At 38.4% G+C, this 24730-nt stretch overlaps 1 protein-coding gene across 1 annotated transcript in view; it reads left to right on the forward strand.

Annotated features, from left to right (window-relative positions):
* The window catches only part of LAMA1 (laminin subunit alpha 1), a 227636-nt gene that overhangs the window by 63014 nt on the left and 139892 nt on the right, over positions 1–24730 (forward strand). Inside the window, exons 5-18 of the mRNA XM_077492481.1 lie at positions 2982–3161; positions 4921–5010; positions 5179–5296; positions 9205–9383; positions 9465–9564; positions 11042–11202; positions 12173–12313; positions 13009–13182; positions 14554–14655; positions 17268–17479; positions 19156–19267; positions 20960–21070; positions 23138–23265; positions 23415–23501. Of these exons, the coding sequence (XP_077348607.1) occupies positions 2982–3161; positions 4921–5010; positions 5179–5296; positions 9205–9383; positions 9465–9564; positions 11042–11202; positions 12173–12313; positions 13009–13182; positions 14554–14655; positions 17268–17479; positions 19156–19267; positions 20960–21070; positions 23138–23265; positions 23415–23501 (1895 nt within the window). The remainder of the gene's footprint in view (positions 1–2981; positions 3162–4920; positions 5011–5178; positions 5297–9204; positions 9384–9464; positions 9565–11041; positions 11203–12172; positions 12314–13008; positions 13183–14553; positions 14656–17267; positions 17480–19155; positions 19268–20959; positions 21071–23137; positions 23266–23414; positions 23502–24730) is intronic.

The raw sequence follows: 24730 nt of genomic DNA on the forward strand, positions 1-24730 counted from the left end.
ATGTTGCATGTCCTGGTATTTGTCATTCAAAGTGCAACAGCACTGAAAGCTGAAAATTCGTTTGGGCAGGAATATGGTAAAGGTGCCCAGTATTGAAGGATCTGTGTCTGTTATCTATACACAGAGACAGTCTTTTTGTAAGCATAACCAATGTTAATGATGAGGCAGCCCATCCATTAAGGGCACACGGGCGGTGCCCCCCCCATCCATGCGTCCAGCCCCTTGCAGGATGACGGATGCATGAATAACAGTAGCAGGGGTGTTTTTATTGAAGCACCTGATTAGAGCCAGAGGCTCTAATAGGCTTGAAAATAGGGTGCGCTCAGGGCACAGTGAATGCGAACAGAGCCCACCCAGGTGTGTTACGACAGCGAATGAATATGCACTATTGTAACACCTCCCCCTGGCCAATCAGGAAGTGGGTTTTGATACCCCTCATCCGATTGGCTGAAAGTACAGGTGATCCTATTGGATGCCTATGAGGAGGGGAGAAACCGCATTTTGGAAGCCGCCGTGATGGAAGAGAGGACAAGGGGGGCGCTGCCCACTACCCGCCTAGATGGGGTAAGTGCTGGACTGAACGGCAGACACCGAGGCTGGGGGGCCCCCACTGGTATATGGTAACAGTTTACAAGGACTTAGTGACACCAGGGCCTAACAAGGTATGATGGTGCCACTTGTTCTTTATTATAGAGGATACTGATTCCAGAATGTCAGCCTGCACCATTGGTATAGGTATGGGTATAGTTCAGTGATGGCGAACCTTGGCACCCCAGATGTTTTAGAACTACATTTCCCATGATGCTCAACTACACTGCAGAGTGCATGAGCATCATGGGAAATGTAGTTTCAAAACATCACTGGTATAGGTTGTAGGTAACAGGCATACTGAAACATGACAAGTGTTCTAATCACACTTCTCCCTTTTAAAAACAATAGCAGTCCTATAAAACTTACACAAGCCAACACATGCCTCCATCAACTAACAACCTCCCCTTTAGCACAACTTTTTCATTCTCCCTCGAGCTGAGCTTCTTGTATACCAATGTATCAGCATGATTTACAAAGTAAAAAAAATGCACTAAAGTGCTTAGTACAAATATAAATGTAAAACAGAAGCACTCACTATTGTTTGAACACCAACAATGCAAAACATATGAATGAAATAAATGTGTTGGTAATTGTTGGTTATCCTTGCGCTACAATGGTTAATTAAAAAGAGCTAATATGGTTGCAGCAAACCACCGACAGAGGTGCAAATTTTCTTATTTATATATTTTTTCTTTTTTATATATAGAATAATTTTTAGATACTTTTATATTGTCTTTTTTTGATTTCACTTGCTGGATTTTATCTTTATACAACTTGCAACACATATATATTATATAATTTTTCTTTCACTTGGATGCACTTTTATGGATTGAGACACATTTTGGATTGTACACCTTTCTGGATTATTATTACTATTACCTGCGGGTTTTTTATTGCTTCACTTGCACTTTATTAGGATTACGTAGATTATCTTTTACTGATCACTTTATAAATGTTATTGGGAATATGTGTATATTCTAAATACCTTATTAGTCACTTTATAATGATTTTATGCATATAGATATAGTTTAAATTAATCGTTTATTATAATCGCATAGGTGTGTCTTTTAGATTTTGTATGCGTTATTTATTCACTATTATTTAATTTAATTAATTTTGTGTGGAAATAAATGTGTTGTTCTATCTCTTTAGGATCTTAATTATTAAAAATCATATGTAAGTAACAATCCAAAATGAACAATAAGAAATCTAAAATCACATACAATGTCACAAAAATACACACAAACATATAAAGTACTTTAAATCTGTGCCATAAAGCCCATACATGTCGACACATCATGCTTCAAAGCTTGTTTTAAGATAATAATCATCCAGAGGATCCTCCACGGGCACATCAACCTGCTCGTCAAAACAAATGGACCCCACAGTTCAAGAGGTCTCACCTTGCTTCAATATGTGGTCCAGCCAGGATCGAAACACTCATCACAAACAGCAGCTCCGTATTTAACAATTCAGACATTTTGCAGGAAAAACAAAGACATTGGCTCCAAAGTGCAGTATATAGGTTGAAGTTTTTAAAAAAAAAGGATTCGTGCTATCTTCACAAAACTTTAGTGCATGGCAAGGTGTCCAAATTAGCATTGCATGAAAATGCTCCACCTCTCACGGAGTGCGTAATGATATCACCGCTGTGACATCATCATGCACATTGTGAGAGGTGGAACATTTCCATGTATTGCAATTTTTTTCTGCCCCCCCCCCCAGGTCTCTAAGAGTGCATCCATTGATCCATGTGGCACTCTAACTGTGGGACAGTTAATGTAAGGGTGCACTCTAATGGGAACAATTGATGTAAGGGGGTCTCTGATGAGAACAATTGATGTAAGGATGCACGCTGATGGGAACAATTGATGTAAGGGGGACTCTGATGGGAACAAATAATGTAAGGGGGACTCTGATGGGAACAATTGATGTAAGGGGGGACTCTGATGGGAACAATTGATGTAAGGGTCCACTCTGATGGGAACAATTGATGTAAGGGGGGACTCTGATGGGAACAATTGATGTAAGAGGGACTCTGATGGGAACAATTGATGTAAGGGTCCACTCTGATGGGAACAATTGATGTAAGAGGGACTCTGATGGGAACAATTGCGTAAAGGGGGCTCTGATGGGGAAACGATGTAGGGGGGCACGCTAATGTGGACAGTTGATGTAAGGAGGTACTTTAATGCAGGCAGTTAATACAAGGCGTAATACAAAGTGTATGAAATGTTACTTTGGAGAGGTTCAAATTCCATTAGGAGAGCTTGAATTTAGTTTACTCATGCACACACAAATACTTGCAAATACATGCAAAATCAACACAAGAAATTTGAAAATTCAGATGTTGCAAACAATTTTACACTATTCTTGTCTTTATTAAACAGATTCACACCTCCCTGATTAATGGAAGACCAAGTGCTGATGATCCCTCCCCAACATTGTTGGATTTTACATCTGCAAGATACATCCGTCTTCGCTTGCAGCGCATTAGAACTCTTAATGCTGATCTCATGATTCTAAGCCACAAGGATTTAAGGGATGTGGATCCCATTGTAACACGAAGAGTAAGTGTTCATAATGGTAATTCTACCAAGAAATATTGGTTAAAATTAGAAGCATGATGCATTTGATAGAATATCTGAAGTAGTAAACTGCAGTTCAAATATACAGTACCTTCTGCCTAAACTAAGGGCCTGTATTAACCTTATTACTGACTCATATGAATAAAATGCAAAGTCAGATAATCATGAGATATAACCAGTCTGAGAGCATCGGGATATCATGATTTACGTTTGCCAATCAATTATTTACACTGTACCTGAACATGCCTACTCATCATTAAACTGTCTCCTAGACCAGGTCTGGTATCCAGCTACCTCAGTAGGCTGTGAAAAAATGTGTTACATCTAATGCAGTTGTTATTTTGTAGACTTGTCAGCTAAGTTTAACATTGCTGCAAAAGAAACAATATATATTCTTTGTTGGACTGAAATATATTTACAGTGTATTTACAATATCTGAAGCAGGCATGTGATAGTGTCTGATTTTTCTATTTGATGCAGGGGTAGAAGATGGTTATTGCAAAACATCTATCAGGCTCCATGCACACTAGCATTTTTTAAACAAAAACGCTGGATGGGAAATGCTGGTAATAGCGTTTTTGTGCCAGCCCGTAGTAGAGTCTTAGTAGCTTTTAGGAGCATTAGCATTTTATTTTGTGTTTTTTTTTTCAGTGCATGAAGGAAAAAAAAAAAAGCTCCAAAAAAGCTGTTAGGAATGTTTTAGTAGAGTTTAATAGCATTTAGGAGTGTTCAGCCTTCTTTTTCCTGCTAAAAAACGCTCTAAAAATTATACAAAAACTTTTTTTTTCTGCTCCTAGACGCCGAAGCTCAAAAAATGCTAATAGCCTAATGTAGTGTACATGGACACATAAGATCACATTATTTAGCTTCTAAAAAAGTAGCAGCTTTTAGGAGCTTAAAAAAACACTACTGTGCATGAAGCCTAAATGTTTAGGCTTCAATATTTTTTCATCACCTATTATGTGGACAGAAATATGTTCTGGTGCTTGAAAATGAACATGGTTTGCCCAATTTTCTTTGAGCTTGTGATTACGAAAACATACAGTATGTACATAAAAACGGAAATATATATATATATATAAAATATCTCACAAAAGTGAGTACACCCCTCACATTTTTCTAAATATTTTATTATACCTTTTCATGTGACAACACTGAAGAAATTACACTTTGCTACAATGTAAAGTAGTGAGTGTACAGCTTGTATAACAGTGTACATTTGTTGTCCCCTCAAAATAACTCAACACACAGCCATTATTTGTCTAAACAGCTGCCAAAAAAAGTGAGTACACCCCTAAGTGAAAATGTCCAAATTGGGCACAAAGTGTCAATATTTTGTGTGGCCAACATTATTTTCCAGCACTGCCTTATCCCTCTTGGGCATGGAGTTCACCAGAGCTTCACAGGTTGCCACTGGAGTCCTCTTCCACTCCTCCAGGATGACATCATGAAGCTGGTGGATATTAGGGAGCTTGTGCTCCTCCAGCTTTATGTAAAATCTTCTATATAATGATATTTTATCATATTTGGTGATACGTGCGAATGGCCAAATCAGTATACATGCACAGCAAGAACATTTCTTTGTTGAGTAATTTTTCAGATTTTAATTTCAGTCTGTATTTTAGGTTTTGATTCATTTTGTGGATTCATGAATGTAAAATATAAAATTGTTCAACACCTGATTGTTTTTAATGTTTCCATAAGTCATGAAGTATTTACCCCAATTGTTATCTCTTTTCAGTATTACTATTCTCTCAAGGACATATCGGTTGGAGGAATGTGCATTTGCTATGGGCACGCTCGCAGCTGTCCCTGGGATGAAGTGACCCAGGTAAGTTAGAACTGGGAAAACTATATTCCTAGGACAAAGGGAAGCTATTGCAGTTTCAGTTGGGTCAGCTGAATTCAGTCATATAATTCCATTTTTGTCATTAAAATAACATTCCTTGTCATTCTAGGTTAATATTTAAAAGCTTTTTCACATTATCTCTTTCTACAGAAACTCCAGTGTCAGTGTGAACGAAACACTTGCGGCGAGAGCTGTAATGAGTGTTGCCCTGGTTACCATCAGAATCCATGGCGACCTGGCACCATTTCGGTTGGCAATAAATGTGAGAGTAAGTTGGATCTCAGTTCTCCTGTATGATGCGAGGATGTGTGAACTTCTTTCAGGGACATTTTTTACTTTGTTCAGTTACTTTTTCTTTCCGGTAGGTAATAATCTATAATCCTATAATATCACTACAGGCTTTGACTAATATTCTTACTTTATTGTAAATTGAAGGATAAACCTCTATGGGTCTCTACAGAGATTATTTATTTTTTGTGTGACAGTGGTGAATATTCAGTGACGCGTTTCATTTACCACTATACGTTATTTGGCAAACTTTGTGACTGAAAATTATATTATAAGTCACAATGGCTGAGAATGGTCTTCCATTGATAGCAGTACAAAAGGCTCAAAACATTGCGGAGCAGTAAAATGTAGTTATAGGAAATCTGTATCTTCATATTGTCTTTGGAAGCAGGTAGATGTGAGATATTACATTTTTGACCACCCAATGGCATGCTCAAGGGAAGCCGGTCTGAAATAATACCTGCTGTTGTTCGTTAATATTCCGTGACAGCCCTGTTCCATTATTTTTCCATCTCAATGGCCATCTTTTTTTGTAATCTTTATTTATACATTTAAAATGTAACAAAGCAGGAAAACGGAGGCATGATGTTAACATGGCCAGCCAGTACGTGATATCATAGGTTTTAACCCCCTAATACACTTAGCAGGAGCATGTCCCCAAAGATATCCTGGGAGAACAACAACATTTTGTGTGCATCCTGCAGCAACCAACACAGATAATCTCTGACTTTGTGAACAGCCACGGGTAGCTGCAGCTGCCGCAGCAAGCTGCCCACAGGTGGCAGATTCCTTCTGCTGTCTTACGCCCCAGGCCAAATTGCCCATGCGAATGTAGCCTTAGGCAGCAGGTTAAAATGTTGTCCCTGACATGACGCTTAGAGTGCCGCTCAAAGCCAAGAGCTTAGCCCGTTCCTTCTGGTCCTCAGAGATAGGGGTGCTGGTATGTGTACCACAAAAGTAAATAAAGTAGTAATAAAGTATAGAGGAGTATGAAAAAGCAAAACCAAAATATATGACATAAAAAATGTATATATAAGAGAAAAAATATATATACACATGTACATAAAGTAATACACATGTGCATACAAATAATGTAAATATGAAGAAAAGCGCAAAATATGAATACAAAATAAAACGGAAAATCCAAAAATGAAATAATAAATAAACAAATGAATGACAACATGACAGAGCTGGTAAAATTCACTATATTTCATATTAATAAACACATACATGTTTAACCAAAAACACATCAAAGATATATAAGAGCCCTTTCACACTGACAGCATGGCCACGTTAGCGGTAAAACGCTGCTAGTTTTAATGGCACTTTACCGTCATGTTAGAAGTGCTATTCGTCCACTAGTGGGGCGATTTTAACCCCCGCTACCGGACGAATAAAGGGTTAAAAGCACTCGCAAAGCGCCGCTATGCAGGCGCTTTGGCGGCACTGTCCATTGATTTCAGTGTGCAGGGGTGCTTTAGGAAAGGGGTGTATACACCGCTTCTAAAGCTCCCCAAAGATGCTGCTTGCAGGACTTTTTTAAACTTCCTACCAGCGCAGCGTCCCAGTGAAAGCACTCAGGTTTTCACACTGGGACTGCAGATGAGGAATTTTACAGGCGCTATTTTTAGCTCTAAAGTGTCTGAAAAACACTTCCAGTGTGAAAGGGGTCTAAAGCAAAACAAAGCAAAACAAATGAAGACCAACATACCCCCCACAAAGAGAAGGAATAAAAAGAAGACATTTAGATGACTCAAAGAAATTAGGATAATTTCACAAGCTAAAGTCACACAGAAGCTACGATCACATAGAAAGATATATGGCCAGTACATAGAAGGTAGCCAGCTTCTCCAATTTTTTACATATGCATATAAACGTATGTATAAACACATGGCTGTAAACGTACAATAAAGAAATGCAATAAAGCATGTAGCGAAGCGACTCCGAATAAATGATAACGCTTATACATATGTGCAATAAGGAAGGAAAACAGGACAGAGCTCTTTGTTCGTAGAAGTGGGAAACATCCCATTCAAAATTTAAACCAGACGGTTTTCTAGTATTAAAAGAGAAAATCCAATATACCTCCTTTTTGCACAAAATTCTGAATTCGCCCCCCCACCTCTTACTGGTGACACTACCTTCTCTAACCCTTGAATAACGAGGCTGGAGACATCTTTTTTTATGACTGTCATTCCAGTGTCTAGCAACGTTAGTACCATGATTCTTTTCTATATCATATAGCTGGCCATGGAGGTGGTCCCTCAATCTACATGTAGTGCGACCCACGTACTGTATTTGGCATAATTCGCAAGTAATGATGTAAACCAAATATCTCGTATTGCAATTAATAAAAGATAAGATCTTGGATTGTCTATTTATTGTAGTTGAACAAATAGTGTCACCCCTTTTAACATGAGCACAACATAAACACCAATTAGTGTCACATTTAAAAGTACCTTCAAAACTGTAGCCAATGCGGTTGACATTTTTTGCTGGAATATAAACTTGGGGAAAGTGATCTACCCAAAGTGAATGCTCTACGAGAAATGTTTTTGACCCCCCTGGACAATATCTTAGCATATATAGCATCATTAAATAACACAGGTAGATAATTGAGAACCACATTCTTCTTCTATCAAACTCAGAACTAAAAGGAGTTAAAAAAACAGGAGCCTCAATCTGTGAAGTGAAATCATACCTACATTTATTTATAGTCCTGGTTCTTATTGTAGTTGTATTTCTATCCTTGTTTTTGTTCTTATCCTTCAACAAAACGTCATGTGAAGTGCTCTCAGCATTGTTAATTGCTCTATTGAGGACAGGTCTAGAGTAGCCCCTGTGCTCAAAGCGCTGGGTCATGTCTGCCACCTACGTTTTGAACCTAGTCTCCTCGCTACAGATACATTTTAATCTCAAAAATTGACTGTCTGGTATGCCTCTCAAAGTGTGTTTAGGGTGACTGGAGTCAGCTCTTAACAAAGCATTGCCTGCAGATGGTTTTCTATATAAACGAGTTATGATCCTGTCCTCCATGCCTGTCAGTGTGACATCAAAGAAATCAGAATGGTGTGCCCCTGATCCTGCAGCCCACTTGGATACTCTTGTTATGTTTCCCAAGAGGCTGCAGAACCAGGGACACCTGAGCAGCGCATCACAAAAAAAAAATGGGGGGGGGGGGGCTGTTAAGTAGTGCCTTAAATATTGGCCTCATTGGTTTAATTAATTAGTTGTATATCAAAATGCGGCTGAAAACTTTTAGTTAGTAGAAACTTTTAGTTAGTAGAAAGTGTGTTACCCAGGACTTCTTGTAAGTGGACACAGAGTTCATAAGTTTAATTGTTGTCTTCTCTTTTGTTGTGATATAGGTGATCTGGGTTTTGACCTCTGCCAAATATAAACTTCTAGATTTCCAAGATTTTGCAGTGATCTGTTTCATGCCTGTGTCATTAATTGGAATTGGGGTTTAAACATCCCGGTGGATCCTTTATTAATAGTATTTTATAGCGATTTATTCTGTATTGGACGGCCCAACAGTATATAGAAAGACCCAACAATATACAGTATATAAAGTTTGGTATATTGTTATCCAGAGGCAGGAGCAGGTCCACCAAATATGAGCAAAAGTAGGGAAAACAACTGGAGACAATGTGAGCTATGGGACTTGGCACCATATATTATCTGAATAGCACTTTGTAGTTTTTTCATGAATCAAAGACATTTTGGGAGCATGTGGTGGTATTCCATATTTGTATCCAGTCATTTGATAAGAATAACGTAATCATTATAGTTTTCTATTAAACAGCTCTGGGGATTCATTGAGACCTCAGTTTACTTTAGGACATTTTCATGTTGCTATTGATTTACTGTTTATTATTTTTCTTTCAGAATGTAATTGCCATAATAAAGCAGAAGATTGTTATTATGACCAAACCGTGGCGGATCGGAACATGAGCTTGAATATTAATGAACAGTATATTGGAGGGGGAGTTTGTATGAACTGCACTCAATTTACATCTGGAATTAACTGTGAATCCTGTATAGAAGGTTATTACAGACCTCACAAGGTATGTACAAAAAACCCAGCCAATGAAGATCGGTGCTGATTAGGCAATGAATGGTACCTAATTTTTTTCCTTCCTATTCAGGTCTCCCCCTATGAGGAAGCGCCATGCTATCCATGTGAATGTGATCCATTTGGTTCTGTTAGTCCCGTTTGTGTTGTTGATGACAAGCATGCTATGCAAGGTATCGTATGGTATATGAATGATTATTATGTTCTTACAATCACAAGTATATAATTAGCTAGTCAGGTTACTTGCCATTGTTTTAAGCCCTAAATACTGCATTTTTTTTAGTTTGGATGGAATCTGGAAGGGTTAGAATTTGATCAGAGACTTGATTGTTGTCTGTGTCCCCTAATGGAAGATTTCTTCTTACAGTCAGTTCTGTTACACAGAATACAGGTCAGCAGCATAGGAAGTAAGGAAAAATTTCCCTCATAGGGATATAGATAGCTATAAAATCCTGACAGAGGTCATTTTTTTTTCTTGCTGTCTATGTCCCCATTGATGGGATTTCCACTCACTTCCTGTTCTGTATGACACATTTAAATATACACTAAGTGGAGCAATGTTCTGTGTCATCCTGGTCTGACTAATACCTTTCGAATAAACTGCAAAAAAATAATAAATGATAGGCAATCTAAAGGTAGGCAATCCAATCTCTCAGGGAACATTTTGATTAATGCAACTGATTTCAAGTATTCCCATTAAAACTGATGAAGTTACAAAGTTTTTCCTTTGTCTTTTTGATATCTGTATAACAGAATGTGTGCTAATATATGACTAAATACAATTATCAGCACTAACAGGCTTATTCAGTAAGGAAGCCCAATGGGCAATGATTTATAATACAGCAAAGTACCTTAAATCGTTCCTTAACAGATCTGACTCAAGTAAATATAAATCTGATTAGTTGCTATTGGCTGCCATTATTGAAGGAGCTTGTGTTTTCCAAGACCATTTCAAATGTTTCAATCTTTATTTTTAGACTTTTTTTTTACTTGTCAAGAGTGCTTTGTGTGGCATTGTTAATATTATGATTTTTTTTTTTTTTTACATTTAATTGAATAAAGTCCACAAATAATGAAATAAAGGGACCTGCATTAAATAAGTGAAATGAAGTCCCACGTTGTGCAATAAATATGCGTGCAAATATCCAAGATCCAGACTGTGTGAGTCCAACTCTGATAGATCTGCAGGCTTACCAATCTGGCTTACCATCTGTACTGTTAAGATGGTCTAAAGCCAAAAGGCTTACTGGATATTACTATTATTATACTGGATTTATATAGGGCCAACAGTTTACACAGCGCTTTACAATATAAAAGGGAGACAGTACAGTAACAATACAATAAAATACAAGAAGGGTAAGAGGGCCCTGCTCAGAAGAGCTTACAATCTAATACACTAGTATATGACTCTCAAATTATAGAGAAGTCATAAAATGCAATCTTTATAATTTGAGAGTCATATATATCCGGTAAGCCTTTTGTTGTACTGTTAAGGTGGTGGAGATCTGTGGCACATGCAATGTCTTTAAAGTGATTGCTTTGTTTAATGTCACATAGCGTGCTCACAGCTTTTTTTTTTTTATGCTTACTTTATTTTCCACAAGCGTGGTTACATTGGAGATTTTAACATTGTCAATATCATGTTTAAAGGTTCTCTACCAGGTCAGTGCCATTGTAAGGAAGGTTATATCGGAACAAAATGCGACCAGTGTGCTTTTGGATACAAAGCATACCCTCACTGTTTACGTTGTAACTGCAGCCTTATAGGAAGTGTTAATGATGACCCTTGTACAGATCAATGTATATGTAAGGTGAGTGTAAACAATGCAATTTACTCTGCAAAAACTATATGTGCTAAATCATGATATGCTGCCAGGAGTTTGGGATGTTTGAATTTGCTGGAGTAACTATACTCAGTAAAACATCCAAATAAAGACAGATTAGGGAACAATTTAAAATACGGAACAATGTTTATTGGTAAAATAATTATTATCAGACATTGAGCGTTATAATTGTATGGTATACTTTTGTGATGCTGTCAGTGGTCTTATACACAAGCCCCTTGTGTATAAGTAGACCCTGCCAACTGCATGTGAGGGTGCTGGAGTTCCTGTGTGACGACTTGGTGATTGGAGTATGGTGGAAATCCAGAGGAGAGTAGAAACTGGTCATTGAAAACACGAATCCAGAGAGACAGCACTTACGAACATGTTCAGGATCTGTGCAGACAAAGACTGGATTACAGTTTTAGGATCTAAGCAGACAAGTGAGGGATACACTGGATAGCAAGTAGCAGAAGGCTTTTACACAAATGCCTGATTTTCATGATTTCTCCTGATAGTGAAGATAGGTGGGGTATAGAACAGCTTCAAGGATGTGGGAGTGCCCTACTGACAGTACAGACGGATGGAGTACCGATCTTAAAACAGCATCATGGTCAACCAACCAGGGGTAGCAAGATAGCAGAAAGTAAGTGTAGAAAAAAAAAGACTGGATATCAAAGGCCAACACAGGACAAGCTAAAGGTCAAAATGGAAAAGGCTTTACAAATGCAGAAACATAAAGTAGCTCAGAGATAAAAAAACTATAGCATCTACATACAATATGTATGCACAAACCACGCTCAGACAATGCAGCATGTAAGATTATTTTGTCAATTCATTATGGTTGGATGTCTCTTTTGGTAAATTAGGATGTAATTAGCTGGGGATAGGATCACATACTGTATATGGGTAGCATTGGTTTATGAAATGTGTTCCGTATGTCTTTTGAATTATTCAGGAACATGTAGAAGGGGAGAATTGTGACAGATGTAAGTCTGGATTCTACAACCTGCAAGAGCGGAATCCAGAGGGCTGCACTGAATGTTTCTGCTTTGGTGTTTCTGGTGACTGTGATGAACTCTTTTGGCATACCACTCAGGTATTTTAATAAGATTATCGTTGATTTTGATAAATTGACTTATAAAGACACTTTTTTGTTTTAAATATTTTATTTTAGAAATGCTGATACATATCCAAGAATTTAATACTGTTAACTGGACTCCAATTTCTGCTATGCAGTGGAAAACCTGTTCAGTGGCCAGCCATTTTGAAACCCAAAGTTGGTTGGGGAGATCAAAAACACATTCACTGTGGTGAAACGTACTTTAAAATACAAGTCCAGCCAGAGCTTTCTTTTCTAGTTTGCATAGTTTTGGAAGGGTTTCAAAGCTCTATCATGTTTTAATACTGTATGTGTCCCCATTGCACTCACTTACAGTTCTATCTAATGTGTGGACAGGAAGTGAGTAGAATCGTCCCAATGGGGACACAAACAGAGATAAAAACCGGATACAGGTTCCAAAGATTTCTCACTCTATTACGTTGTAGAATTACTGCTTTCTCTTTACTTTCTGTTTTGTCCCACGCAAATCATATGAACAGGAAATAAGGGAAATCTTCATAATGGGAAGACAGCAAAAAAAAACTTGAAAAATATTCTACGCTATCTTGATTGTATCCAATACTACAAAAAATGGCTAGAGATAGGCTTTACAACTGTTGGACGGTTAATAATAGTTAATAAACAGTTAATAAAAGCTACTAATAATATTTATTAATTATCTTTTGGCACAGATGTCTGACATCCATGGCTGGCATGTCAGTGACTTGCATGGATCTGAGAGAATTTACCCAGAACAAGACCTGTTCGATGGTCCTCATCAAATAAGCATCAACAACTCTGAGGCCAGGAAGACCTTGCACTCTGTCTATTACTGGGAGGCTCCATCTTCATACCTTGGAAATAAAGTATGACTTCTATTGTATTAAATATAGAACCTTGCAAAGTTGTGCTGCGTATGCTTAGAAATGCTTAAGGTCTAATGTTCACTGGATGTTTTTACAGCTTCTGTTTTTGGCTTTGGGCGTTTTTTTGTAAAGCCAGTAAACTCCCCAGTATGTTATCCTATGTGTCAATGCGCACACAGGCTGTAATCAGCCTTTTTTGGCAGGGGAGTTTTCTGGCTGCAAAAAAAACTCAAGACCAGTGGGATTTAAGAGGAGCTTTTCAGCTGTAAAAAACGCTCTAACTCTAATAATAGCTAAAAAAACGCGGCTAATCTGTGTTTATCAGCAGTTGTGAGCCATACGCTTTTGTGGGAGTATGGTTTTGCTTAAAAAAAGCTAGAAAATGCTAACAAACACTACTGCAAAAACGCTGCAAACCTCATTCTACAGGCACAACTTTCTATAACTAATGCTATTGGTGTTTTTTTAACGTCCAGTGTGCATGAGGTTTAACAGTTTCAGATCTTATTTATCTCACTTTAAGTCTACCAGACAGGGTGTGTCTACTTCAACCAAGGCTGACAATAGGAGAAACTCTATAGTCTCTAGTAATCTGGAATATCTATAATATTCCTGATAGGATATGATGTGTGGTCTAAGCTTTCCTGGCTTTAGTGGCTTATCTCTGTGACCATGGATGTATTGAAAATTTTGATAAGGTGACCCAGCACTTTAATACATAAGGACAAGGGTAAAAAGCTGGGTACACACATATCAAATTCGACCAGTTCAACGGGAACCAACTGAACTTCTATCCATGTGTAGCACGCTCTGTTCAACAGAAGCCAATCATTAGGAAAACCTGGATTCGATCAGGTGCCGTAGCCAGTGGCTACAGCACTGATCAGTGTAGTTTAACAGGGATGGTCACCATTGTCAGAATACAATAGCACAGCAGGGAGGATTCCTGCATCCACATCACTTGTGTCCAGCCTGCTGGTTGAATGAAAAAAAATCAGTTTGTACCCAACTTTATTTATTTTTTTCAATACAGCAGATTTCTTAGTCCACAGCTTATAACCATAGGTAATCTAGGGACCTTCAAGGGGCTGGGCAGTGTTAGGTTACAAAAATAATTAATACAGGTACCAGTATCATTGTGCCAAATACATTTAGATAATTTGAAAGCATATGTCGTTGGGGAATCTCTATAAAGTTGGTATGAAAACAGATATGATTCTTTAGATGGATTGGAGATGGAGTGGGGAAGCAAAGGTGTCCCTTATTGGTTATGCTACATTAATATTTTTACCATAGAAGTAATATATTTGAGTAGATTTGTCATACATATAATGTTTTCTAGTGTTTATTAATACCAATTTTTTTTTACAGCTAACGTCTTATGGTGGATTCATACGGTATACAGTGTCCTATGATATCCCTGTGGAGAGTTTAGATGGGGAACTAGTTTACAATGTGGACCTTGTTATGCAGGTAATTGTTGCATCTGGCATGTACTTTTATAATTTGTCATATCCCGACACTGTGCAATAATCCTAGTGATGCTGATTGGGGATGAGGTTCAGGTTCCCAGCAAACCATTTGACTACAAACTTTGCAGCTTTTACAAAGCAATGTCAAGATGGTCTTGACCATTACAAAAAGTTAAGCTAAATGGTACTAAAAAATAACTAAAGGCAAAACTTTTTTTTTAAGTCTTGAATAGAATGCAGAGGGATAAGAACGCCTTTCAGTTTTTGTTGCTGTCTGTGCCCCTGTCAGGGATATTCACTCTCTCTATTTGTCCTGTTTACCATTATCATCAAGTGAAAGTAAAACAAAATCCCAATTTTGGGTTGTCCCCAGAAAAGTAATAGAGGGGAAATCGTCAAGTAGGGACACTAGATCTGGTTACCTGTTCCTGTTTGGCTATGGGACAGGAAGTAAAGGGAAATGTCCACAATGGGACAGAGATGGCGGAAAAAAATCTGATAGGGGTTATAACTCTCCCTTTCTCTATCTAAAATGAAAAAAAATGTTTTGCCCATACTTCTACCTTAAGAATACATATATGTACATACTTTTGCAATATTTTTAGGTTTAAAAAATATAACATGCAATACACTGTAATATTTTAGAAATAAAAAGCTTAGTATTTGAAGTAGTATTTGTGGGCAGTCCACTTAGGAAACATATTATGGTACTTTGGGATTTAACATTATGGTCAAAATTGCAATTTTTCTGTATGTAATTCCATAACAAGGTTCCATAACACATCTCTTGAAGTATTTAGCTGCACACTTATGAAAGAAAGTATAACTTATCAGCTGGAGAACAGCTGGGAGCTCATTTGTTTTTTTCATTCTTAAACTACTGAGGGCCATAGAGAAAGAGCAAGACAACCTGACGGCCTTATGTGACTCATAAAACCTGAGGTTGACATGCCTGCTCGAACCTGAGATGCTCAGTCATGGAGTCTTTGCAGTCAGTGGGTCTAATATACTTGCAGATGGTCAAGGTTACATGCCAATGTTCCTAGAAGTAAAATAGACATACTTGTGTGAGATTTCAGGGATCATATGGTTTTAAAAGGGTCAGTGGAGTTACATCCCTAAAATGAGCCATTGGTGATATAAAATAGCATTAACTAAGGCTTTTCTACATGAGCAGGCATCATGCAATGTGGTATTTGTTACATATCTGTACAGTTACATTCCAGCACTTCCATGTGCCTCTAGGGCTCCAAGAAAATTGCACAGTATTTCATTTTATGAGGATTGGGCCTCTTGATGGGTCCCTGAAGCAATCACAATAACAATCATTTAAGCCCTTCTAATAGCCTTTTTATTAGAATTTATCAACAGTTTTTCTGGATGGTAATGGAAATATAGTTTTTATCTCTCAGCATGTTCAGTCACTAGTATTGTCTATTTTTTCCACTAAACAATGTTTTTAAATATTGGTTTTCCATTTCTTTATATACAGTTTCTTGTCCTCAATAGTTCAGTGTTTTGTATCTTTAGTTCTGTTTTTCCAGAGATTTTGTCTGTATCATTCAGTCAATTTGCCAGCTACAAGTCCACTGTTTCTTTCTTTTATCCCTCATGTAACTCTCTTGTTGCTTCTTTCTTTTTTACTTACTTTTTATGGTTCATTTTAATCCCAGACTTGTATGTAAAGCCTATGGCTCCGATTTTGATTGTTTATGGTGAATTGATTGAAATTCAAGTTGTGGGTGCCCCTGTGGCACTACCCAGCTCGACAAAAGACAATTGTTCAGACAACTTTTGCTAAAAGGAGATGGGGGGAATATTGTTGGCTAAATCAAATGAGATTCAGGCACTGTTTGGGTAATCTGACAGCCAAGGGCAAATTCGTCCATCCACAGTAGCTTTCTTTTGTTCAGGCAGAACAAAAATATAGATGCATGTTCGGCTAGCTTTAGTTTCTCTGTTATTTGTCTTTCCCATCCATTATTGTTATCTTTCTCTGCCTTTGTCAATTTTTTTATTTTTGCTTTCTCTGTTAATCCCATCTTTTCTTCCACCTTTCTCCCTGACCTAACATCTTCAGTCAAATATTACCTTCCCTTTTTCTTTTAAATATCTTTTAGAGCTGACCGCCTTAAAAGATTGATGTCAGACAGAGATCACTTTCTAACCTTATAATTAAACCCATAATGATGATAAAATCATCCATCTGATCTACCACTGATTTGACCCAAGAGCTATGGAACCTCAAAAAATTCAGCCATATATACAGAGGACTGTTTTGTACATGCAATTATGCATGGCATTTTGAAATTGGGTCATATAGTTTGATGTGAAATTCATTGCTTTAGGGGCTTTTCAACAGTTGGCAACATTAGTGCAACAGGGTTCTCTTTCCATGGAATTTGGACAGATTATAAAATGAACGATAGAAAATGAGATGCAACACACATTTTGATTTTTTTCCCCTTTGTTTCATGGATTAATTGCCTTCCCATATAAGTAACAAATCAAATATATATATTTATATACAGTGTACAGAATATATACTGTGCGTATGTATACGGTGTACATATAATCACAGCATGTAGATATGACAGTCTACATCTCTTTCAGGGAAGCGGTATCACCATAGGCACAAAGACTGAAGGTTTACTTCTGCAGCCATATGAAGAATACACAGCTGAAATAAAACTTCTTCCTGAAAACTTTCTGGACTTCTATACAAAGAGACCCGTGGATCGAGACAGGCTAATGACTGTTCTAGCTAATATTAATCGTCTGTGGATACGAGCTACCTACAACAATGCCAAAAGTGCAGTCACCAGGTAGCAATAAAAACTTTCAAGTAGTAAGAATGGCTATTAGAATGTATTAAATTTAAACTTTCACGATTTTAGTTCAATTCTTTTTATATTTATTTTTAAATTTTTATACATATTTGATGTTTTGTATAGAAACTGGAAGGGGAAAAGAGTCTAATTCGTTTAGTTATGTGTGTAGATGCCATCTGGGGCTATTGAAGCTTATAAGAGGTAACCTTGGGGTAAGATACCTAGCCCCCCCACTTGCTGGTTGTAGTCACTCAGATGAGCCCCATGATGCAGCCTCTCACTTTGTGATTGCTACAAATATACTGAGGAAATGTTTCCTTATGACTGCAACAGACTGGTGGCATCATCTCAGCTTAGGAACAGTCACTAGGTTGGATTTTTTAATGATAAAAAGTATTTTTTTTTCTAATTTTACTGTTGTTGTGTACTATAAAATGCTAGGAATATATTCTTGGAAAGATGGGTTTAGGAGCACCTGGTGTCCAAAAATATGCAAGTTGAAAGGTGAGTTAGGCCCCTTTCACACGGGACGGATCAGTAATGATCCGCCCCATGATGATCCGCTTGCTCAGCGGGGATCACTCTGTTGTCTCCACTGAGCCGGCAGCGGACAGGGCGGTCTCAGCACACTGTGCAGGGACTGCCCTGTCAGCTCTCCGCTCTCCTCTATGGGGATCGGATGAGCACGGACCGTCTGTCCGTGTTCATCCGATCCGCTCTGCAGATGGATAGAAAAATAGGATTTTCCTCCGTCTGCAGAATCGGACAATTGCGGAGGCAGACAATAGCAGGTGTCTGTGGATGTTCATCTGCAGACACCCGCTATCCCATAGGAATGCATGTATGTCCATATTTCATCTGCAAACGGATGGATGAAATACGGACATACTGTCCGCATGTGTGAAAGGGGCCTTAGAAGGTGTTTAATGAAAATAGATACAAGTACATCGAGCTGACGTGTTTTGAGGTAACAAGGTCTCCCCCTTCTTTAGGACTGTTGTTGCATCCTGCATGCAACAACAGTCCTAAAGAAGGGGGAGACCTTGTTACCTCAAAACACGTCAGCAGTGCCTCTGCAACCAAAGCCACTCTGGCAGTGATTATTCTGAGTTTTTGCTATTAGCACAGCCGGTTGAGAACCTTCCCCATCTTTTAGCATTCAGCAACAGTCCTGAAGAAGGGGGAGTCCTTGTAAATGCCTTACATTTTTTTATTTACCTATCTTTCCAAGTCTACATGTGGAAACTACCCTAACGCCAATCTAAAACTTAGCAGCCTAAGCCCCAAGAGGGGTCACCACCAACATCTATAAACATTGCACAAACCACTGGAAGTGCTGCGCGGTCTCCAGTCCTAAGGAATATATTCTTGCAGAATTTCCAATTAAGGATTCTGGATATGCTTTTACTATAAAAATTGTTGCTATTCAATAGTATATATGGCACATGTGTGCTACTTTGTGTATTGTGTAGCTGGAGATCTAAAACAAGCTACATGCACAATATTCAGTATACTATTTTCTAGAATAACCAAGTAAACAAATATTTTTTCATTTAGGTGTAGATACATGAACAGACTGTTTACTTACATGTTCTGTTTGCATAAATGCAAGTCCTATTCAACTATAGGGAAAAAAATCTGCGTTTTGAATATTTTTTTCTGTTTCTTAGGTTAAGCTCAGTAACACTTGATACAGCTACACCTAATGTGATTGACCTCCTGCCAGCTGTACAAGTGGAAAACTGTGAATGTCCCCCTGGTTATGCTGGCACATCTTGTGAGGTAAAGGGCTTACTTAGACTGTTCATTTAATTGTGCTGTAGGCTTTACATTTATTTTTGATAAGTAAAAAAAATATTGATTAAAAAACAAAAAAAGAGTTGGCCTGATTTTAAGAAAATGGGGGCAGCTAAACATTTGTTGTGTTACGTATACTAAATTAATATAATCAGTTACTAGCTTTCATTGTTAAGAGTATTTTTCACTAAATACTAACAGTGTAGTGTTTGGAGTGAGAAAGGTGAAGCTTAGAGCAGCTGTTTGGACTTGTGTGTGGTGTTTCATGTGTGTGTTGTGTGTGGTGTTTAGGCACCTAGGAGTCATGGTGGCTCCATCTACATACGTAGGTTGTTAATTTTACCTGATTCATTCTCCACTAGCTGGGTAAGGCTTATTGGGACCTATCATAGGGATTTGTCCCCTTAATGTCCCTCCCAGCCAAAAAGGAGGAGGTTAACTATGCCCTTAAACCCCTCCATCCCATATGCACACATTGGTTGAATACGTTTCGCTATGTTTGTAGGCAGCCTTGGAGCTAGAGAGGATGTCAAAAGGAACACAGTTCCTCTATGGTTTCCTGGGTCACTGGGAAGCAATTTGGTTGGATCCTGCTGTTCCACGTGACTCTGGTAGCTGTTATGGGTCATACCGAACCTATTAAAGCCTAGTACACACCATTCGTTTTTTGTTTCGTTCAACCCAGAGAGCCTCCAGTCGGAGATGCTAACAATCCGATGTTGGAGCTATCTCTCCCGCTAAGCTATTGTGTTCTGACAGGGGGGTGGCCATTGGCTGGGAGTGCTGATCAGGAGCCTGTCAGCTGCTGGTTTTCCAGCATGCACGTTGGACAGTTTTTATTAAACTGGCCGATGCCATCTGACATTCGGCCCCTGTCTACTAGGCTTAAGGTCCTGGCTCCCAGGTCTGGCTCACTTTTTGTGAGTTGGTATAGCAGGAACAGATACCCCGCCTGTTTGGGGCAGCACTAGTGGTAGGGAGAGGTTCCTGACAAAAAAGGGAAAACGTAGGGTCGCAACTCCTTTAGACGTTATCCCATTTGGGCAGAAGATGGCCAGGCTGCATTGTGCACTTCTAGCAGACACTATCAGTCCAGCTAATACCTGCTCTCTTCTCATTATTTGAGACTGAGAGTGTACCGGTTGGACAGCCTTGCCACTGGGTTTGGTGTGAACTGTTGCTGTGTTATTTCAATACACGTTTTCCATTATACCTGATTGTGTGAATTCTTGTCGCCGCACCACGGTGCACACCACCTACACCCACCCCACCATAGTTTATTATCTATCCTTGCTGGCAGCTGGGATAGTTGTACCTTTACTCGTGTTTTGCACCTGAAGCCATATCTTATTTTTTAAGGGAGCTTTTCTCTCTCTTTTAAAATTGCCTCTGTTTGCAAGCAATAGAACAGGAAAAAAAAAGCTGAGACGTTGTTAGTGTTGTAAGAAGGTTTGATCCTACTTATATCCCTACCTAGTGTCTGGAGAACATATATAAAGTAGAGTATTAATTAGCTGAAACGTTTGTCAAACATTTAAGCCAATAGGAAGACAAGCCAATCAGCCAGTCAGAATAGTTTTCCCCCACAGACCACAGGGAAATCTGATTCTAGGAATGTTTACTTGAATATTGTAGATGTTAGAATTTTAATCTCAAGCTACAAAATTTATTTTCCAGTCTTGCATTCCTGGTTACTATAGAGTTGGTGGTACTCTCTTCGGTGGAATTTGTCAGCCTTGTGAATGTAATGGCCATGCAACAGACTGTGACATCCATGGTGCTTGTTATGTAAGTTTTTCTTAATGCTTCTGTGTTCTTATAAATTGCACCTACATTTTGTAATGAGCTATACACAGAAACAAATTGGCTTGATCATGTCCATGAATTTTCAGTTTTAAACAGTTTTTAACCCTTTTAGAAATGTAATTTTTGGTAAAAATGAAAAACAAAATATATCATAATGTATGTATTATTAAGTAGCAGTAAATAGTTATACATGTTTTTAAATATACAAAGGAAGCATAATAAGGATGCTTAAGAGTTTCTGAGAGTTTACAAAACTCTTAATTCAATGTTTTTTTCCTATGCCATTGTCATTGACATTTAGATACCTTGTGTTTAATAAAGACAAATATTTGAGATAATAACAGAAATTGTGAATAGCACAATATCAAAGATCTGATTACCATCCATTAGCAGCTTTAGCCATCAAGAGAGTACTTGCACAGGACTAAAGCCTTAAATTCCAGAGGTCATCTAGATAAGCGATAAGCAGTTGGTGCTTGTGAACATTTATATCAGCCAGGGGAGATGGTCAGCAAAACCTCATATCATCCCCTGATTATCTTGGAATGTCACACTGGATTTACCATATGCTTTTTTGGAGCAAGAATACACTATCACCATCTAGCTGTAGAGAGTGTCTCTTAAAGTGGAAGTAAACCCATCAATTTAATGGTTTCAAAAAACAGTTACATTCCCAGCATGCCCAGAAAGCTAACTGCACATTGGTTGTGCACTCAGTCAAACTATCAAACCATCCAATGGCTGGTGTCATAACTGATCACATGTGCAGCACCATGGCAGTTGAAGATTAAACAAGGTCAAAAATGGCAGCTTCCGTGGCTGAAAACGATAGGAGGGTTTACTTCCACTTTAACTATAAGGCCACTTTCACACTGAGGCGTTTTTGCTCTAAAAATACCACCTGAAAAGCGCCTGTAAACTGCCTCTTCTGCATCCCCAGGGTGAAAGCTCTAGGGCTTTCACACTGGGGTGGTGCACTAAAAAGTCCTGCAAGCAGCATTTGTGGGGCAGTACTGGAGTGGTGTACACACCACTCCGGCACCGCCCCTGCCATTGAAATCAATGGCCAGCCCTGCCGAATTTGGCATCAGCGCTTTGCGGGCGCTTTTAACTCTTTTTCAGCCACTAGCGGGGTTAAAAGCACCCCGCTATCGCCCAAAAGCGCAGCTAAAATGACCGCTTAAACTAGAGGCGCTTTACCGTCAACGCGGCCAGAGCCTAGGTGTGAAAGTGGCCTAATAGCAGAACATCTGTGGAGTACTTTTCTAATGTTGTGCCTTTTAAGATGCTGCAAGTACATCAAAAATGCCTGTTGATCCTGCCAGAAAGCTTGTGGACTCCTAACTTTCTTTTTTGAGTCAACAACATTTCCTCTTCTGCACTGAAATCCGAAGTTGCATTATGAGTTCTGCCTCTCCTGGACTACAGAAAATTTCCCATTATGTTATTGAGAGGAAGAGAGGGAGGTGTTCTGTATTCTGTCATAGAATAACTGTGCAGGGCTGACACCAACACAACTCAGGATTCCAGTTCAGCAGAGGCAGCATGTTGTCAGCTACAACAGCAAGTTAGGAGTTCACCCTATTTGTGGTTAATCAGTAGGTGTTTTTCTGTACTTGCACAGTATTATTATTATCATTATACACGATTCATATAGCACCAACAGTTTACGCAGCCCTTTACAATGTAGAGGGGGGGATAGCACAATTACAGTACAGTTCAATACAGAAGGGACAGGAGGGCCCTGCTTGTAGAGCATACATTTTAAAGGGAGGGGGTGGTGGTACAAAAGGTAATAGATGCAGGGAATGATTTGATGGGGTAGTAAAAGGGTTACACAAAGGGGAAATGAATGTGTATTGCAGACATGTTCTGAATCTGTTGTTTTTTTTTTTCAATTTTGCCCAAATACTTTAACAGTAGTAAAAAAAATGTCCTATATTTCTCACAATGTGTACATCACAAAACTGCTTGAGAAGTTGAAAATGCTTATTTTAGCCAATGTAACAAAACATGTACCTAATTGTAATGTGGGTTCATGTTGTGTAGGGCTGTCAACACAATACTACAGGTCCTCGCTGTGACCAGTGCCTTCCAGGATTCTATGGAGACCCAACTGCAGGAACACCTCAGGACTGTCAGCTCTGTGCTTGTCCTTTAACGTCACCTTCCAACAAGTGAGTCTTTTCTTCTTGTCATAATGAGCATGTCACAAATGTCTAATAATTATGGATAATTTTGTCCTTAGAACTACAACTGATTTTAAATAAAATAACCTAGTATCTATACTTTATCAGTAAACAAAAATGTATTTTTCCTCTTTCAGTTTTAGTCCAACTTGTTATTTGTCTGGAGAAGAGGACGTGATATGTGACCAGTGTGCGCCCGGTTATACTGGACAACGTTGTGAAAGGTATGCATATACCCATGATTGCATTTTCAGGTTCAAAAAATATAGAATTACATTGTCTCATTTATTTAAAAAAAATGTAGTGTATTATCCTAAAATTAGACATGCTTGACTACAGAAATAATGAGAATACATATTTTAATGATGGCACATAAATAAGAGGTTGCCCTTGCCTAAACTAAAGCTTTTATGAAGGCAGATTATTGTGATTTATGAGCATCCTCTCCTCTCTTCTGAGTGTCTTCACATAGAGAGATTGTTATGTGAAAACACTACATTCCGCTACTGTTTAGGTGTTTTAAGCAGAAATGGAATGAAACAGAGAGAGAACCAATATGGCTGAAGGTTGAGAGTGGTCAACATTCCAGGTTTTATTTTCCGGTGAAGGTAGAGATGAACTCTGATATTACAGTTCTTGTCGGTGTGAATCGGGGAGGAACCGTACAAGTCTGATTCAACTTACTACTTTTCATTTGTCCTGAAAAGACCTTGTAATTTGTTACAGATTTGTGCCGTATAGTTAGCACAGTAATGTCCTTTGGCAGTTTTCTTTATTGGGGACACAAATAACCTAGTAGTACGGATGTCGCCAGCTTAGTCACTTAATTGCTGACACATTCCAATTATGCAGGTTTGATGACTAATTTAAACCAAGCAATGAAGGAGAGTGTATCCAGGGGGCTGGTAATTAAAGAAATGCATTGGACACCCTGTTTGTTATATTAACACTGAACTGTACTGAAGAGAATAATATCTATTGTTGTGTTATCGATCCATTCTTTAACACATTGGGGGTATTCACCGAAGGTCAGTACTAACATTGTTTAATTGTAAATGGTTCATTGATGTTTATTGCTCTATGAAAAAATGGTGTGGAAATTTGTTATGAGATTTATACAGCAGTTTACACCTGAACATTGCTATGTTCAGAATTAACCAATCACATTCAAATTGATGTAAAGTAGTAGTCCGTACACAGTCACTGTCATCAGTAAAAGTAGCTCTGATTGAGCCTAGTAGGATTTTTTCTATATTTAAGCCTGGTACACATGATGAGATCAGATGAATAATCGTATCCTAGTCTCAAATCGAAAATGAATATGTTACTTAACTTACGAAAATTCTCATACATTCGGAAGTGATGTCATGTGTTGAATTGGTTTGTAATATATTCTTTCATTTCCAAACATGCGTGGTCTTACTCTTGCTATTATTTTTCGGGATGAAGACTG

Source organism: Lithobates pipiens, unplaced genomic scaffold (assembly GCF_037356315.1).
Source record: "Lithobates pipiens isolate NorthernLeopardFrog02 unplaced genomic scaffold, aLitPip1_a1.2 Scaffold_19, whole genome shotgun sequence".
Classification (NCBI taxonomy): Eukaryota; Metazoa; Chordata; class Amphibia; order Anura; family Ranidae; genus Lithobates; species Lithobates pipiens.